The sequence below is a fragment of the Anarhichas minor genome, unplaced genomic scaffold, assembly GCF_050575085.1.
Source record: "Anarhichas minor isolate MPS153535 unplaced genomic scaffold, ASM5057508v1 ptg000024l, whole genome shotgun sequence".
NCBI classification, from domain to species: domain Eukaryota; kingdom Metazoa; phylum Chordata; class Actinopteri; order Perciformes; family Anarhichadidae; genus Anarhichas; species Anarhichas minor.
In genome coordinates this window covers 7,655,014-7,673,567 of record NW_027466470.1, presented here as the reverse complement: position 1 = coordinate 7,673,567, position 18,554 = coordinate 7,655,014, and the positions used below count along the sequence as shown (strand labels likewise).

Genomic DNA, 18,554 nt, shown 5'->3' with positions numbered 1-18,554 from the left:
GGAATACCAAATATATTGATGTATTATTATAAAGATATACTCCATCGATCCCTTCGTGAAATTCTCAATACACATCATTATAGTACAACTATAAACTCCACCTTTACAAGCTTTAACATGACTTTTACTTTTTTATCTTTCAATAGTATAGTTTGTTGCTAATACTTTTGTACTTTAAAGTAAAATTTAGAATACAGGAATTATTATTATTTTATACACTGTGGTATAGCGACTTTTATCACAAGTAAAATATCTGAGTACTTTTTGACAATACACTTGACTTGTTTGAGAATTGAACTGACAAGGATACTGTTGAATGGTAATACATTTTGTTTTACTTTTCCTCTAGGGTTACCTAGTTATTCATCCAAGTTTAGGTTGGATACTGTTGTAGTTCTTGTTATTTCTGTAAAAAGTGTTTTAAATATCACTGGGCTCTTTCAGTTTGTACTACTTGGCCTATAGGTCATACTAACCATAACCACATTTCTAACTATGGTAACCAGTGGTCTCTTCTTTCTTGTGAGCTGATTCAGTTCCTCTTTAATCTTTGCTGTTGCATGCTCAATCTTGTTATTCGTTGACGTGCTGCAGCGGCTTGATTCACTGAGCATGATGTCATTCCATATGTCCTTCCGTCTGCCATGTATTGATCTGCTTCAAGTCAAGCATCGACACTGAAAATAAGCGATTCCTGCCTTCAGAATAAAATAATACATTTTTTTTGTTGCTCCACTTTGCAGTTGTCCTCCGATTCTCTCCAATGCAGTTGTTTGATTGTTTGTTTTTTAACCAGAAGACAACTTTACTTTTTTTTCCTGCATTCTGGTTGAAACACTGACGTCACTGCCTGTACGTGGCCAGAATAATGGGCTATAATAAGTAATCAGAGACTGGTTGATATATATATTTTTTTTACAGTTTAAATGGCAAATAAACCACTAGTTAAAATATATATGTATAAATACAGTAGTGTACCTAACACTCTCCCAACTAAATGCTATTGTATCGTGCTGTGCGTGCAGTTATTTTATTTTGAAGCGAGACCGGAAGTTCCGTGTTTCACTGTGGCTAGCTTCACACGGTTCAGTCTGGGAAGTCGCACAAACTAACTACTTTTGAAGAGGAATGCAGCGATCGTAGCGACTTGTAGCCAACCACACTGTACGTATACTTTATAGTATTGTTTTTGGTTACGTTTTAATTTGCTGCCAGTATTTAAGTGTTGTTGATTGAATGTTTTTTCTGACAGCCGGTGTTTTATACAGTACGCTAGCTAGCTAGTTAGAACCAGCTAAGCTAGCTGTCTTCCGTCGCTGGGATTCTCTTTATTTTTTTCTTAAATTGTTTGTATTCCTTTGTTTAATAGATGTTTATCAGTGGCACGAGTTTCCTTTTGTGTTTGTCTATAAGCCACGGGAACATGTACTCTGCTGTCTGTTTGTAACGTTGGCTACTTTAAAACGGCAGATTTGAATCCTTAAAAGCTACAATCAGAAATAGTTTTTAGTTTTTAAGATCAGCCTCATTAAACAAGATTCAAATTAGGGGGGAAAAGCTAAAACCTCGATAGTGTTTCTCTATCCCGGTCCCTTTAATTGAGTCAGAGATGGCTGGTCCAGGAGATGACGTCAGTAGGTCTGGTATGCAGAAGTCTGACATGATCCAGAAAGTCTCTGAAAACTAAAGCTGAGCTGACTCGGGCCAAATAAGGAGTAGAGAAGGTAATCAGTCCTGTAGGATGGAATAGTAATTCTGGTTGTTTTGGTCACTGTGCTGTCAGGGCCACACCAACCACTGCCAGTGTTCATTGAGTTTATACTTTTTTTTAATTTTCCACTGCAGTGAATCCCAAGGCTTCATCATTCCAGTCAGCACACCATGGCTGGCTTCAGACAGGAGGATGTGGAGTTGTATTATGAAATGGAAGAGGAGCTGGGCAGGTATGTTCTGCACATTTATTGTCTTTTTTTTTTCCTTCTCTCGTTAAACATATTGTGCCTGAAAACATCCGCCTGGTACCACTGCTGTAGTCAGTGTTACAAAATACACTGTTCACACTTTGACTCTAACATGCGTGTCTGTGGTGTCCCAGTCACTGGAGGACAGTTCCACATGCAAGTGTGAATGCATCCAAAACACCGTTTGTATTCTTTAGTATGTGTGCTGTGTTTTGGAGGACATCAGAGATTCATGTAGTGTTGCGTGAATACAAATGCCTACCTGGTGGAGGTAAAAAAACAACTTTAAGTATTAGTTGGTAGTACATGCATAGCATGTGAAGTGTAATCAAACTACACAGTTACTTCAGATGTGTTCTAGATGCATTTTGATGCCAGATATGAGCTGCAAAACATTCGATCTGATGAAGGCCAACATATCATCAGCAACATATTAAATACCCTATAATATCATTTCCAGACTATGCTTGATAGTTTGTGTAATGAGTCATCGCATTTTAATAGTTTGGACTCAACTTTTTTTCTGCAGTGATGCAGCAAAACTATGACATCACTGCCTCTCAATGTGCCTTTCCACCTCCACTGAGGTGTAGAGTCTCTATAGGAGGGTGTGTGTGTGTGTATGTGTGTGTGCTGACATATGCAGACATTAAATTCTGCCTTGTCATGCTTTATGAAATGCTTTCTCCTCCTTTAAAATCTTTGCTTGTTTTCCTCTGAAATACTGGATCCATTCACCTCTTCTGGGTTCGTAAAAGGCCTCAAATGAAACCGTCTGAACAAAAAAAATAATGTGTTTCGGTTGAACCACATGTCCACATTGAGGCCTTAACCTGTGACGAGGGGTCACAGATAACCCTAACCCTGCTTCAATTTAAGGGGCATAAGCCAAAAAAGTTGGGAAGCACCGACTCGGTCCATCAGAAGTACTCGTAGCCCAAAGTGAGGTCTTGATATATCTTCTGTACTCTAACCAGCCGCCAAGAACTCGATCCTTATAACAACATGAAGCTGGAACAACAAAAACAAAAGGCAAGCAGGTCTATATTAACCTAAATCTATATATTTTTAACATCCCCGTCCCCCCCTCTTTCCTGCAGCGGACAATTTGCCATCGTTCGTAAGTGTAAAGAGAAGACCACGAGTATCGAGTACGCGGCCAAGTTCATCAAGAAGCGCCGACTGTCGTCCAGCCGTCGGGGGGTGAGCCGCGAGGAGATCGAGCGCGAAGTCAACATCCTTCGGGAGATCCAGCACAGCAACATCATCACCCTGCACGACATCTTTGAAAACAAGGCCGACGTGATCCTGATCCTGGAGCTGGTGTCCGGAGGGGAGCTGTTCGACTTCCTGGCTGAGAAGGAATCTCTGACGGAGGAGGAGGCCACCCAGTTCCTAAAGCAGATCCTGGATGGCGTTCAGTATCTGCACTCCAAACGCATCGCTCACTTTGACCTTAAGGTCAGTGGTCTGCGGGGGGGGGGGAGGCGGTCGGCGGTCGGCGGTCGTAGTTGACGCGTTAGTGAGGATTCTGTTCACCTTAAATATCTTGCTCTTGTGTGTGCGGAGGGATTTGACTGCAGACACACAAAGTTGTCAATCTGCATTGTGATAATGATAAGTTATCTTCGTATCATCAATATGAAGATTTTTTTGGGGCTTTAAGATACACAAAATGTGTAATAATTAGTCAAATAATTTCAGAAAAATGTGCCAATTAAAGTTTTAAAACCAAGAAAAACATTTAACATCAAACTTTATATGCAGCACTGTGGCAGATACGACTGCCCATCAGCATAGACCAGGTCTTACTGTTCTTACGATCACTGTTTATTATGGTGTGGCGCTGCTGCGTATAAAAACGGTAAAACCTCTCTGAATTCTGCGCTGCATGTATGATGAGGTAGCCGAAGAGGATCTTAAAAAGTTGTTTTTAATGTGAATGTACACTTGTAGCTCAGCTCGTTCTCTCACTAATGTTTATCTTTGTTTTATCTTTCAGCCTGAGAATATCATGCTGCTGGACAAGAACGTCCCGAACCCCAGGATCAAGCTGATTGATTTTGGGATCGCGCATCAGATTAAAGCAGGAAACGAGTTCAAGAACATTTTTGGAACGCCGGAGTTTGTCGGTGAGCTCATGTTTTCCCCTCCTGAATATCCGAATGTTAATAAAGTAAATGTGTTCCACTTTAAGAACCAGTTTTTGTGCTCGTGTGTGCCCACTCTGGCAAGTAAATTAAACATTGTAGGTGTGTTTCAGATCTCCACATCTGGTTTGTATTAAAAAGTTCCTTCCTCTGTGCTTTACAGCTCCAGAAATAGTTAACTATGAGCCCCTCGGACTGGAGGCGGACATGTGGTAAGATGTGAACATCTCTTCCTCCTCTGATGCTGTTTACCGACCCGCGTGACAGTTTTCATTCATGTTTGGTTCTTCTCTTCTCTGCAGGAGCATCGGCGTAATCACGTACATCCTGTGAGTAATGACAACAATGTCTTGAAACATAAGTCACTTCACTCCTCGTCCATGTTGTTTCTGTAAAGCAAATCCCTTTTTTTTTTTTTTCTCTCTCTCTCTGTGATCCCGTAGACTGAGTGGTGCTTCACCATTTCTGGGCGAGACCAAGCAGGAGACCCTGACGAACATCTCGGCCGTCAACTACGACTTTGATGAAGAGTATTTCAGTAACACCAGTGAGCTGGCAAAGGACTTCATACGACGTCTGCTAGTCAAGGATCCTAAGTAGGAACTTTTTACCATATTTTACACCAAAAGCAAAGAAGAGAAATCTCTGTTTCGTAGACAAATGGAAGTTTGTCATTTTCTCACTGGTGGATTATTTTCATTCGCAGGAAGAGAATGACGATTGATGACAGTCTTGAGCACCCCTGGATTAAGGTGGGTTTTTTATTCAGCGTTTATATCCGTTTGAGTTTAAAATTCAAAATGTTCTGGTCAGTACATACTGTACCTTGGTCACAATTCTTAAATAAAACAAATTTATATATAGCATCATATTGGATTTTTGTAGTCGATACAAATACTGGTATTAGAGATTAAAAAAACATTTTTCCCTCTGCAGGTTATTAAGAGGCGAAATGTCCGCCAGGAGGAGAGAGACCACAAGATGGAGCGCCGACGCCTGAAAACCACTCGTCTGAAGGAGTACACCATCAAGTCCCACTCCAGCATGCCTCCGAACAACACTTACGTCAACTTCGAGCGCTTCTCCCAGGTGCTGGAGGAGATCGCGGCAGCAGAGGAAGGCCTGAGGGACCTGGAGCGTAACCAGCGCTCGTGCCGGGATGATGTGGCGGCGCTGTTGTCCATCTACGAGGAGAAGGAGGGCTGGTACAAGGAGGAGAACCAGAGCATCTCCAGCGACCTGAGCCACATCCGCCAAGAGCTGCAGCGCACTCAGGCCCAGCGCAAGAAGAGCCAGGAGGAGGCCCGGCTCACCATGCAGGCCGCAAACATCCTCAAGCGCAAGTACGGCCGCCTGGAGAACCGCTACGAGGTCCTGGCGGAGCAGGTGGCCTCTGAAGTCCGCTGGGTGGAGGAGCTGGTCAAGTCCATATCGGTGGAGAAGGACGGCCTCGGCAGCATGTCCTGAACAATGACGCTTTGATTCTCGAGTATCCTCCGTGTCGTCTGCACGCGTCAGTGCGGTGTGAGTGGGTCAGTTGTCGTCATAAACTCTGCTGCCTGTCGGGAGAAATGTTCCAACTCTTTTAAAAAATTTTTTTTTATTTTATTTGTTTTTTTTTAATGTCACGCTTCAGAGAACCAGCAAGAAGCCGAGAGGCAATATGTTGAACCCATTCCCCCGTGAAAAGTGTCATTCCTCTGTTTTATAAGTTAATTTATCATTTTTTTTTAGATTTTATGTACGGTTACGTGACAAATAATTCAAAGTTTGCAACTATATTGGCTTTTTTGTTTTGCCATTTTTCTCAGCCTGGTTATCTTTTATTTTAGAAATGTAATTGCGTCTGAATGTCCCGGTGCTGTAGAAGCCGGAGATGTTCGCTCTTATATTCAGCTTGTAGTTTCAGGTTTGTTTATTTATCCGTTTACATTTCCGATTCGATTGCAGCTCACATTTAATTGGGACAAACGCCAAAGGATGCAATAAACGTAAACACTCAGCATAGAAAACAAAGAGAGATTTAGGTTCATGCGTTATTTTACAGATCTGTCATTGCCTAATGATTTCTTAATTATTCCTTGTGAAAGTTTCCTGGAAAGAACCACATAGTTTGTCTCTAAATCCCAGAAAATAGAGACTGAAAGAACTGACTGAGCTGATACTGTTATATTAGTTTAATTAGTTTATTAATGTCTTCCAGAGGACTCTCCATGAATGACGTTTCTCTATTTATACCCAAGTAAATATGTATTCATCACATGCGCTTAATGAACACATTTCACATCTTACTTGTCCAACTGATCAACTCTCTATAATCGGCACCAAATGTCCTGATTCTTTCCTGGAAACATCCTGGGGAATTATTTGGAAATTCAATTAATTTACAGACTTATAAAAACAAAGCGCCACCACATTTGAAATGTATGAACTCCTCTTTTGCAGTGCCTGTTAACTGATCGACCGTATTGCCTCCGCGAGCACTCATCCGTCATCGAGTCAATGACATTTCTATCACATTGATATTGCTCTTATGTCTTAAACGCAAAAACCTTTTGCACAGTAGCCTCGTAAACCAAATGGTGTGCATGGAACCGTTCCTCTACATCCCGCTACTCTCGTCTCCGTTTTCATTCTGACCGTCTCTTGCGGACTCCAAACATTCCACCGATGCGTCCCACATCCGTGCAACACATTCCGCATGTGTAGAGTAGAAGTGTACGATGTAGTCCGTAGTATTCTTCAGGACAGACATTACACTGAGAGGATTGTAGAATTGTTCCACAATCTATTTTAATCCGTCTTTAAAGTGAAATGCCCGGGCTTGTTTTAAATAAACAGTTATCGCTGTAACCCGAGTCGTGTTTGTGTGTTGTTGTGTGAGTGGAAACTAACTCTGCTTCTGTTTGTCCTTCAGGCCACAGAGACGTAGTACATTCACTCAAGTACTGTACGCAAGTAGAATTTTGACTTACTGGTACTTTAGTAAATGTGTGTGTGTGTATATATATATATATATATATATATATATATATATATATATATATATACACTCAATTGGGCTATTTTCTTTGCATTATACGAAGGTTACTTTGTATTTTGTAGTAGTATTAGTATATTAGCGCTGTACAAGTACATTCTATTTATCATTTACTTTTACTTTAATATTTTAAATGCAGGACTGAAGTTTTTTTCTATAGTGTCTTTGCTACTTTCACTGCAGTAAATGATCTCAGTACTTCCTCCACCACTTATTAAATTATCTTTTTAATTTAAAGATGTATTAATTTATTTTAAAGAGACCAGCTGATGTGATGTTTAATATGTAAAAGGCTTAACCACGGTCAGTATTATCTACCAAACTACTTAATGTTGTGTACAGGAAAGACAACATGATGCATTTGGAGCTGGATGAGTTCTCTATCAGACTTTTCTTTACAGCAGCAGAGAAATAAATAGTTCGAAACGATAAACTGTTTAAAGGATGCCTTGCAAAACATTAAGCTGGGCTTACTGAATCAGTTACAAGTCCAGACCAATAGGAAACAGCCATTTGACCTTGAACTCCATGTTGTATATATACAGTTTATTACAAAGTCACATTTATTATTGTCCAATATAAAGAAGTAAATCCTTTGACTCTTGGGAGTTTTGGTACCTTTTTGTAAAACGTGTTACAAAACCACAAAACAGTGTACAATACTTTAATGGTTTTATTTGTACATTAATTATGACGGTAATAAATAAATCATAAATAACCTTGTCATCAGTTTGGTTCCATAAGTTATTAGTTTGCTGATGATAAGTGGAATCATGTGTAAGATAGTAAATCTGTTTTTGTAAACTTTGAGCTTGTACAGCATCCTTTTAACTTTCTGTGTCATAATGTATAGATGTTTTCTTTGTTTACAAATGATACAAAAGAACTTTAAATTGACCATTTTGAAACAAATGGATAACCGGAGCCCAACGACTACAATCACTGGAATCAAAAGACAAGAGGAGATGGAAAGAAATGCTCCTCTTGCGTGTTTAAAATCGTCTGTTACAGTGTGAGGACTTCACTCAGGAGGGAAACGTTTGGCAGTGGTCTCAAGAAAAACTGCAGTCTGTGTTTTCATGATTCCAGCTCAACACGATCCACTCGGTGTGTTTTAACCGTCTTTGTGTCCGAGGACAAGTCGGACAACTGGAGAAATGGGGTAGTGCTTCAAAACGTCCTCCTGTTTTTCTTCATCAACACGCATCCATTCTTGGAGAGAAGGGACGTTGACGTGTTTATGCATCTTTCAGAGAATTAATGTGGGCACACAGTTTGAGTGCAGGTCCCAGTTTAAGGTTCATGGTGCTGACCAGGTGGTCTTCGGTTAGAAGCAGCAGAGCCTGTCCGTCGATTTCCTGGGAGCGAAACTCCTCGGCTACATCCTGACCACCTGGAGAAGAGAGAGGACGGATGGACTGAGTAGAGTGTGGGCCCCCTGTTCATTAACACTTTAATATGACAAACTCTGACACGGCTGGAAGAAACGAGCTGTATTCCTGCTACAGACATAATAGTCCAAACCTCAAAATGATTTAAAAATATTTGAAACTATTATCAAAATTGTTGCCATTTAATTTTCTGTCAATCAGCTGATTGACTAATTGTTTCAGCAGCACTTTTATATACTGTTTATTTACCAGTTTGATTTACATCCAAAACATAAAATATGTTTCCACCACTGATGAACAGCATGCAGCTATATTTGTACCTGGCAGGGAGTTGATAAAAGAAAACACTTGTTGAACGTTCCACTGAGCCGGACAGCCGGCGTCGTCTTCTCCTTCAGAAACACTGATTGTTTCCGTCATCCTCGGCTCCCGCTCTCTCTCCTGCTCTCTCTCCCTCTCCCTCTCGGCATGTCTCCGGAGCCTGGTTGTCATCGGAACGGGAGGCTCGTCTTCCTCCTCTTCGTCCTGCTCGTCGTCCTCTCTCGGTGAGCTTTGGCGGGTCTCCTCCGAGCCAAACGACCCACGAGCCTGTTGGGGCCCGAAGACAAGTGAGACAAATATCCCGTGTTTTGGTCGAGACTACGTGCAGTAAAGCTCAACCAGGTATTAGCTTCAGTCCTCTCAGAGAGGATTTAGGCTCCTGCTGTTTTTTAAACATTTAATGGAATGGTCCTTTCAAAATAAAGGTTTAAATTAAAGGGCATTGCAGGGTTTTTCTAATGTTGCATGATAGATCATTGAGCCTTAAGCAGCTTCTGACGCTAAAACAATTTCACAAGTTTTAGCATCAAATAGCAGCACTTGTGCGTTTGGCTACATGCAGCAGGTCAGCTGATACCACTGACCTGTCTCAGAAAATGTTCTCTGGAGGCTCCGTTGACTCTGCTGGGGGGTCGTCCTCTCCGGCCCATCGGCCTGTGACCGCAGCGACCTGCTCTCAGCACAGTGATACGCTTGCTGCAGCTCACACTGAACCTGAACCAAAATACCAAATTAGATTCATGCAGTTCACCATGATGACGATCCTCAAAGTCCAAAAGCCCTCTGGGACTGTACGAGCCTGTGGTTACTGATTGCAGACAGTTAGACGGGCTTTTGTCATTGTGCTCTGAGCTGCATCTGGACTCTTTGGTGCCTGAATGGAGACTCAAAAGGAAACCTGGGAGTGATTATACACTTGAGAGCCCAAATGTAACTCAATGGGTTGCAGATGTCAGATGATGTGTCTCACCACCACTGACGACATTTCAGTTTACTTGTCTTGTGTGGTAGAGGCTGCTTCTTTTAAAATCTTTATTTATACAAGGATGGATGCTCATTTGCAGTAAAAACGAATGTCTTGTTGAGGTCTGAGAAGATCTACTGCAGTAAAGTTTTGTTTTTATTCATTCTTTCCACATACAGTGGGTTTAAACTTTAAACTAAGCAACAACTTACATTAAAACAAGGCTGAAATACTCAATGCAGCATCAGTCCCTCTTTAAACTAATGTACAAACAAGATTATCAATTATTAAATATCCGTCATTATTTTGAATAGTAACGGTGGTGTACTTCTGTATTGTTCTTACATGAAAAGACATATCTTCGTCCATCTCTCAATACTTTCCAGCTTCCCTACTTTAGCTGTGATCATATGTTTGAACTTTTTAAAAAAAATGTATGACAAGTATATAATTGTATTTCTTTAAAGGCTCGTTGGGGACTATTTTCAGCTGTGGATTAATACATATTCAGTTCTCTAGTAGTGAGTATTACTAGCAGCAGGACGGTGTATGTGGGATCAAGACCACTTAACAGAGACCAAGTCAAGACCAAGACCTGTCCCACACTGCATGACTCCCTCACAATAAAATGTGGAACATGCTCTCCTGAAATTAATCTGAAATCCACATTCCCATGAAAACACCGACAGAGAAATAAATCATCTCAATTCACCTCTTTTATTTATTTATATATATATATATATATATATATATGTGTGTGTATGTCTATACGTGCAGCAATCACATAACTGATGCACAATTTAGTGTTTCCTGCAGTTGTTTACAAGACAAGACCTCTAAAAAGTGGTCTTGAGGTCGGTCTTGAGACCAAGACTGATCTGGATTACTACAACACTGACTCATGCTCATTAGGTGAAGTGTTGTTAGTGCATCTGGAGATGTGTGAGTGATTGATTTACCTTCTGACACACGTCATGGAGCAGAAGCGTTTGGAGCGCAGGAACGTGTGAGCGTAACCTCGACTCCCACAGAACTCACACTGCAGCACAGCGGCCAAACTCTCCCCCAGCTCTGCATCTTCACAGGGCCAGCTGTTAGTCACACGTACACACACCCAAACAACACATGTCTTATACACACACACACACACACATCACCTCACCATCTGCTGCAGGGCCGTCGTCTTCCATCTCTGAGTCTGTTGAATCCGACTGGTCAGCGTCCAGCGGACTGTCCTCTGCTGCTGCGTCCCCGTTGGTTTGCATCTCCTGGGATTCGGGAAGTGAAGCCTGCTGGTCCGCTAGCAGCGAGGCGGAGACCACCTGCATTAAGAGGTGCATTTAGAAAAAGGTAAATCTCCCATACTGACGTGGAAGGACACAAGTTCTGCGTAGAAACAGATGGAGTGTATTTTTACACGTCTATATTTGACAAAAATTAGGACTCACCTGATCTGCTTTCCCCTAGAGTCCTGGCTCATACTGTACGTGTTTTTGGGTTGCTAAATCCTGTCTCTAATTTGATCTACTTTTAAACTTTTATATACGTTTATAATTTTATTTATCCTATTTCAACCCTATAACTGCATGGTTCTTTGGTGTAACCTGTTTAATTTTAGCGTTGCACTTCAATTGTTTTGTCCTGTATGTGAAGCACCTTGAGATGGTGTTAGTATCTGAAAGTGTGCTGTACAAATTAAATTAATAATTATTGTTATGAACTGCAAACCTAAAAACCGGCCGCTACACAAGATGTGAACGACGGCAGCAGAACTGGTACAACATCTGTGCAGGACTTCTACTTGATGTGAGTTTACTAACAAGCCCTTACTTTTTTATTCTGACACCAGAATTAGTTTTTGTTAGCTGGAAATCTATTATTCTACTTTCTCCATTATACTTGCACCAGAAATATTTGAATGTTAACTACCCACGGATTATCAGAATTGTAAACCGTCTAACAGTGAAAAACAACGAGACACAATGTCAGTTTTAAGGGCTTCAGGATGAACTTTTTTTGTTAGCTAAAACATCGAACTCTGACAGACATTCGCTGGTGATATTGCACCTCCAGCGTTCATACCGGGAACGGCTCCAGACCCTCTCGGATGACGAAGCCCTCTATGAGGTGTGTGAGGACATGGGTTGTTAGTATCCTGTCGGGGCTGCCTGGGACGCTGGCTGGAGAGGAGCGGGGCTGGCTGGGGCCTCTTGCTGCTGCTGGCAGGACGGGCGGAGGTAGAGGAGGAGATGGAGGAGGAGGAGGAGGAGGAGGAGGAGGAGGAGGAGGAGGAGGGTTGCTGCTGGTGGTGGTGGTGGTGAGCTGGGAGGGTTCTTCCACCACAGGTGGCCGGATCACTGAGCGACTGGATGTGATGGAGGATGAACCCGAGACTGCTTAAAGGCATGAAAGACAAAAGATCTGACGGTTGTTTTCTACAGCAAGGTAACTGGTTGAACCAGGCTTGTTCCAGTAATTCTGGTTTATATTCAGGAAATTCAGTTTTGCAAAGGAGGTTTATATAAGTCTGAACTCAGTTACTTTGAAGACTCAGCTGGTCTCAGACAGGTTAGTTTCTAGGGTTATAAATACTTTTATTCTTTTCTTTTTTCATTATATTGATCATCTTACTTTACCTGCACCATTCTGCTTAGGAGGCCCGGTGAGAGGTGTCAGGGTCCTGTCTCGCTGTGGACTGGGAGGACGTGCATCTTTCCTCTCCTCTGAGCTCAATCCATTCACTTTGCACCCCGTTTGCCCCGACTGAAATTCGAACCACAACAAACGCTTCATCAAAACAACAGACACTGTGAACAGACAAAGCTTACAGAGCTTAACCCCAGCACGCGGCGGCTCACCGATGGAGTTTCATTGTGTCTGACTCGATGCACTTTCAGATTGACAGCCACCGTCTGAGGAGGTGGGAGGTTCTGGTAGGGCATCTGGACCAGAGCCTCCGCGACAGGTAGCTCCCGCTCTGTCAGCAGCATCCGTCCCGACTGGACGGCCAAAGCCTGGACCGAGTGCAGGGACAGCCTCTGGAGGGAGGCCGGGGGGTTCTGGGGCAGCCTGGGGAGAACCAGAGGCGGAGGAGGAGGCGGAGGCTGGTTCTGAACTTGTGGGAATGTCGTCCGCCGCTGCGGAGCGGCCACCAGAGGAGGAGGCTGAGGCTGAACGGTGGCGGCTGGGATCGAGGTCTGAGCTGAGGATGCAAACACGCTGGTGACAGACGAGGAAGAAGGGGCGTGGGGGTCGCTGTTGGTTTTTGATTGGGTGCCGGGAGTGGTCAGTCTTTTAACTGAAAGAGGAAGAGGGTTGGAGTTGGTTTCTTGAGGTGCTACTCTGAGCGCGATGGGCTGGAGATGCCTGTGGTGTGGACATCCTCCTGCAGTCTGCTGGAGGATGAACTGGTGGTGCGCCACTCGCTGGCCCGGCGGACAGGACAGCTGCTGCTTGACCAGAGTGTTGGTCTGCACCGGAGAGTAGGCTGCAAGGAGAGCGAAGCACGGACAGATGTGAAGAACAAAATCTAACAAATACACAAAACAAGGATCTCTTTCTCAAGGTGGACCTGAAAAGTTACGGCAAATGTCACGGTGTGGGCGTTCATTCTTGTTCCTGTGACTCTTCACTTAAACCTGAAACACGCTTTCTGGTAATCTTCCTTTAGGCCTCAGTATTTGAACCCGTTATCTCACCTGGCGTCATAATCTGGGGTCCTGAGGCCAACCGGGTGACATCAGCCGGTCCTGTTTCTGTTGAGGTGTCGGTCAGCTGGTTGGTTTTCAGCCCGCAGATTGACGTCTTGGATAAAGAGGTGGTCGGAGTCGGGGCTTGTGACTGGGCGGACGGCTTTAAGATCACACCGTGGGCTGTGGCCAGAGCTCCAGGCAAGTGGGCACGCAGAGCGAGATTCTGCACCTGAACGAGAAACAGACAGGAAGTCACTTTGACACTGTTTATAAAAGCAAGAGGTGGTGAGGTTGACAGCCCAACTTTATCAATGGTTCCTCTAACATCCATCAAAATCCAATGTGGCTCGAGCTCAAGATACGTAACAACCTGAAGTCTATAATGTTGCAGGCTTGTGGTGTGCATGTGTTACTCAAAGTTTGTACCTGAGAGGAGGTAGGTAAAGAGGAGCAGGAGGTGACAGCGGGGAAGTCTGATTGAACTGTAGCCACCGTGGAGGCAGGGGTTAGAATAAGCTAACAGGAGAAAAGCAAAGAGCAGGAGAGATAGGTGGCTAGAAATAAACAAACTTCATGTTGTGAGAAAACATAAGAAAACACGTTCGGTAAGCTTATAAATGGAGGTAAACAGGTCATGCAGTTTTGAAGTACCAGTGTAAGTACAGCTTGACCAACAGCGTGACATAATTGAAAACCTTTGTACCATCTGAGTGCGAAGGTACATCTGAGCTTGGTTACAGTTGGCCGGTCTGTTTCCCAGGAGCATGGCCTGCTGGGATATGGTGGTTGCACCACCAGTGGATGTCTGGGTTCGGCCAATCAGCTGCGCTGTCACTGGAGACGCTGGTATGGTAATCTGGATGAGAGAAAGACGCTGAGGTTAATATCCGTGCTCAGGGCACGTCAGATTGATAAAGAGTTGTAACATAGATACTGACTGAGTTTTGGGAAACACCAGCAGGCTGATGAACCAAACCGCCGCTGGATGAAGAAGGCGTCTGCCGCTGACAGACTGACGCCTGAAAGACATTAGAGCGTTATCACAAACCCTACAGCTCATGTCTAAATGACTCCTCGTGCTTGCACTAACACAGAACAGACACCCTCTGACCTGCTGTATGGTGGCCAGACTCTGCAGATGAGGGCTGTGCTGGTGCTGCTGCAGGGCGGCCGTCTGCAGCATGAGGTGCTGCTGCTGGGCCGCGTACATCTGGTGCAGGTACTGGGCCGCCATGCTCTGAGGTCTGTGGATGGCGTGTTGGATCACCTGTTGGGTCACATGACGGATACATCAAGCACTTTACAAAAATAATTTCAGTTAGTTAGTCTTTTTGAGACATTTAGAACATTTACTTCTGAAAAAAAAAAAAATGTTAGGATTGGAATATTCCTAGAATAATATCGAGTTGCTTTGTAAAAGGTACTTTTATTTTTGATGGCCAAAGGCTTGAGGTATTTGAATTCTGTAATTTGATTTATACTTAGTGCTAGCAGCTTTTTTATATGGAAGTCACTTTTTTAAGATAACATATAACTCCTGGTTTTATTAAGAAAATGCATATGCTACGCAGTTCAACAGAAGACTGATTATATTCTGAACTACCTATCTTTTACTTTACAAAATCATCAATTATTCTGTACTGGCTCTAAGCATTAGACCTGGTCATCGATCACCTATCGACCTGCCAAGTCAAAAAATAAAATCATGCAGGGGCTCCAGATATTGTCTTTTACCTGGACACCTCTTAAATGAAACAATTGTATGTAGAGCTCCCAGGCCCTGTCTACTATCTGGACTCATCTACAATGAAACAATCATATGTAGAGGTCCCGGGTCCTGTCTACTACCTGGACTGCCTGTCAGTCAAGTCAAACAATGCATGCAGAGGTCCCGGGTCCTGTCTACTACCTGGACTGCCTGTCTGTCGGGAGAGATGATGCTCAGGGAGGTAGAGGGCGCCCCGGTGCACGTGGTGCTGCCGGAGCTGACAGTTGCCATGGTGACGGCAGCTGATGTGATGGGGGGGGTTGTGGCTCCGGTCCTATTAGCGTCTGGCTGCTTCTCTCCCAGGCCCTGCCTCTCCATCTCCCGGGTCACACACTGACTCAGTAATGGGAAGACTGTGGAGGTAAGATAGACATTAACTAACCGCAAGAATTTATATATATATATAATATAACAGACATTCAGTGATGGACCTGCGCTGATTAACTCGTTTGTTGTTTAGCACTTTTCTCAAACTGTCACTCTGCAGCAAAAGTTTATAAAAAAAAAAAAGCTGAAGAAAGACTTTTTTTGTCTAATATAAAACAAAACAACCAGTGCTGCAAAAAGTTAAACTATGGATCAAGCAAGTGTTTTTTGTATTTCCAGATTATCTAGGCTACATTATTACGAATTATTCGTATTTCATAATACGTGGAGAAAAATATACTTTAGGCTTTTCAGTTTTTAGGTTTTAACTACACTTGGTAATTCATCCATAAAGCAAAGCAAATTAACAAAAAGTCACTAATACATTAAAATCATCCATCAAGTGTAGCATTTCTTCTCTCATTTAAAAATACATACATATATGTGCTAATTATGTGTAAGTATTATATAACATTATATAAGTTACCCAGCCTATATATAAGTGCATGTTATTTTTTTTAAACTGATTAAACAGACTACAATTTGTGTTTTTTAAAGCATCTTAAATATTTGCTTTACTTTTGATGATTTCAATATAAAAAGTACAACTGAATCATTAAACTACAGCTACGTACACACATTAACAAACATCATAACATGAGGAAAAACAAAGATGGATTCATTGCCCATAACCTGGGAAAACATTGTTATGATGCATATATATATATATATATATTATATATATATTATATATATGAAAAAGATAAATCATTCACATTATTGATTTGTTTTTCAAAATGGGTGTTGAGGTTATTTTGTGCCATCACCACATCTGTAAGGAGACACATCAGACAAAGGTGCTATAATGGAGGGTTTTAACTGCTGATAAAGCAGCAGCTAAATGTGAGTAAAATGGTGATAATAATAAGATATGATATTACAAATAATACACTTCATGAGCTATCCTTAAAATAATAAAATTGTTTGCCACATTTCACAAAGCTAAACACAGATGGTCTGTATGGCAGCTTGCATATTGATTGCTTTTCTGCTGCAGAGCCGGTTCTGTCCAATTAAACGCCCGGCAGCATATTAATCCCTGAACGACCACCTATGATCTTAAATGCACATTGAACAAAATGTAGGAACCTAAGCATAATAAATTCAACAAATCAGGATGTCATTCCCTGTCTGTCTGTCTGTCTGTCGGTCGGACTGCCTCTCATCGCTCAGACGGCGCTTTATGCATGCACAATCATTCACCTCTTGTCGTTACCTGCCTGGTATTGATAGACCATCAGGCCATCAGGAACTGACCAGACCCCGGCACATTGTCTCAGTCATGAAGCCCACTGATGCGCCAGTATACTGTCTAAAATGGAGATTTAAAAAAAAAATCTGACGGTACACAGATGCAGGCAATAAAAAAAAAGGCTTGATACAGCACCGCTCGCAGTGCGGGAGGACCTTCCACAGCCAAGTCCCAGCCGGGGAGTCCGCTGCATGCACAGCGTGGAGACTCGCGGAGGTGGTTAACGGGTTAAAATGTGATTTGATCCAAATGGCTTTTATTAAATGAACTTGTTGTCATGATGATGGCTGATGAAAAGTTTAAGATATTGACTCAGAAAAAAATAAGAAGATTGGGATGATGGATTTGGTCCCCGAGGCTGTGATTATTGCGCTGATATCATAAAGTAACCCGATAATACTCCTTCCCCGTGGATTTGTTTTTCACTTTAGTTCACTTTATTAACAGATAAATATATTACGCCTTTGTCTGTTGAAAAAAAAGACTCTACAGCAAATAAGATTTTGCTCTGCAGACAAAAAAATGCATTTATGTTTGCAGTTTACAAACATAAATTAATTTTTGCATCATTAAAGAGAAATAGTAAGTAGGTCAAAATCAGTATACAACACACAAAGGGAAGTTGGAGCATCTGCATGTATCTAGACATCTGTCGAATAAAGATGACTTAACACGGGCATGGTATTCACTTTGTAAATGTTGTGATGAAATACATCGTGAAACATCAGACAGTGAATCAAATGATCAAAACTGAGGCTGCACTGTTGTGAAATAAAAGCATCAATGTTAAATTAATTAGTCCGGATGGATTTTTCAGAATATGTTCGCAAAAAATGGATGCAATATTAATGTAAGCTAATTATGCATATATGCTAAGTGAAATCAACTAATTGGGTGGTGAAAGAAAAAAAGTTGGTCATATTTCACATTCCAGACTGTCTTTTTCTGTCTCTCAGTCAGCAGGAGGGGGAGAGAGAGAGAGAGAGAGAGAGAGAGAGAGACAGACAGACAGACAAAGAGAGACAGAGAGAGACAGAGAGACAGAGACAGAAAGAGAGAGAGAGAGAGAGAGAGAAAGGGAGAGAAAGAAAGAGAGAGACAGTGAGAGAAAGAGGGGGAGAGCGAGAGACAGACAGACAGACAGAGAGAGAGAGAGACAGAGAGAGAAAAAGGGAGCGTAAGAGAGACAGAGAGACAGAGAAAGAGAGAGAGCTAATATTATTAGCCTGTATGTTAAGTTGCTGTAGCCTGTATTTGTTATTGTAGCCCAATGTCGCATTGCATGACATAAATAAATATAATAAATAAATATAATGCTAGTATTTGGAGTTTTTGTTTAATTTGATTTTTGTAGTCCATGCAAACAATCATTGTGGTTTGTAGGCTAATGTTTTTTCCTTCTTTCTTGTCTTTTATCAATCACATATTTGTTTTCTTCATACTAGCACAGCAGCACAAAGTAGTTCACTCATTTCTAAAACAACAAATGGACATTCACAAACTCTTTTACTTTTGTTCCTGGTCAATGTTGTTGTTATTTCCAAACCAAAGCACTTGAATGCGCGACATATCTCGAAGGCTTCTACTAT

At 42.2% G+C, this 18,554-nt stretch overlaps 2 protein-coding genes across 3 annotated transcripts; one reads left to right on the top strand and one right to left on the bottom strand.

The window, feature by feature from the left end:
• The first annotated feature begins 1,063 nt into the window (after positions 1-1,063).
• Positions 1,064-6,964, top strand: dapk3 (death-associated protein kinase 3). 2 transcript variants are annotated; one of them, XM_076098456.1, is made up of 10 exons: positions 1,093-1,164; positions 1,574-1,724; positions 1,846-1,943; positions 3,062-3,422; positions 3,964-4,093; positions 4,275-4,323; positions 4,414-4,440; positions 4,555-4,707; positions 4,818-4,863; positions 5,048-6,964. In XM_076098456.1, the coding sequence occupies exons 3-10, from the start codon at positions 1,882-1,884 to the stop codon at positions 5,576-5,578; spliced, it is 1,359 nt and encodes a 452-aa protein (XP_075954571.1). In that variant the 5' UTR covers positions 1,093-1,164; positions 1,574-1,724; positions 1,846-1,881; the 3' UTR covers positions 5,579-6,964. The 2 variants fall into 2 exon arrangements, with proteins under 2 accessions (XP_075954570.1, XP_075954571.1); XM_076098455.1 differs by lacking the exon at positions 1,574-1,724 and having other exon boundaries at positions 1,064-1,164.
• An 845-nt stretch (positions 6,965-7,809) lies between these two features.
• On the bottom strand, positions 7,810-17,119 carry LOC142956722 (polyhomeotic homolog 3 (Drosophila)). Its single transcript, XM_076098451.1, has 15 exons — positions 16,917-17,119; positions 15,429-15,640; positions 14,631-14,786; positions 14,458-14,538; positions 14,223-14,375; positions 13,946-14,035; positions 13,526-13,748; positions 12,686-13,314; positions 12,464-12,590; positions 11,910-12,223; positions 10,990-11,149; positions 10,787-10,904; positions 9,448-9,577; positions 8,863-9,130; positions 7,810-8,544 (listed from the first exon to the last, which is right to left on the bottom strand). Exons 2-15 carry the CDS (start codon positions 15,603-15,605, stop codon positions 8,390-8,392), a joined length of 2,781 nt encoding a protein of 926 aa, XP_075954566.1. The 5' UTR covers positions 15,606-15,640; positions 16,917-17,119; the 3' UTR covers positions 7,810-8,389.
• Positions 17,120-18,554: the final 1,435 nt, after the last annotated feature.

Excerpts from the sequence above, each read along its gene's own strand:
- dapk3 (XM_076098455.1), top strand. The coding sequence starts at position 1,882 with ATGGCTGGCTTCAGACAGGAGGATGTGGAGTTGTATTATGAAATGGAA. Across the intron at positions 4,324-4,413 it reads GGACTGGAGGCGGACATGTG|GAGCATCGGCGTAATCACGT; the intron begins GTAAGATGTGAA and ends TCTTCTCTGCAG. Across the intron at positions 4,441-4,554 it reads GGCGTAATCACGTACATCCT|ACTGAGTGGTGCTTCACCAT; the intron begins GTGAGTAATGAC and ends GTGATCCCGTAG.
- LOC142956722 (XM_076098451.1), bottom strand. The coding sequence starts at position 15,605 with ATGGAGAGGCAGGGCCTGGGAGAGAAGCAGCCAGACGCTAATAGGACC. Across the intron at positions 9,578-10,786 it reads TCCATGACGTGTGTCAGAAG|GTTCAGTGTGAGCTGCAGCA; the intron begins GTAAATCAATCA and ends ATTTTGGTTCAG. Across the intron at positions 9,131-9,447 it reads GAGAACATTTTCTGAGACAG|GCTCGTGGGTCGTTTGGCTC; the intron begins GTCAGTGGTATC and ends GGGCCCCAACAG.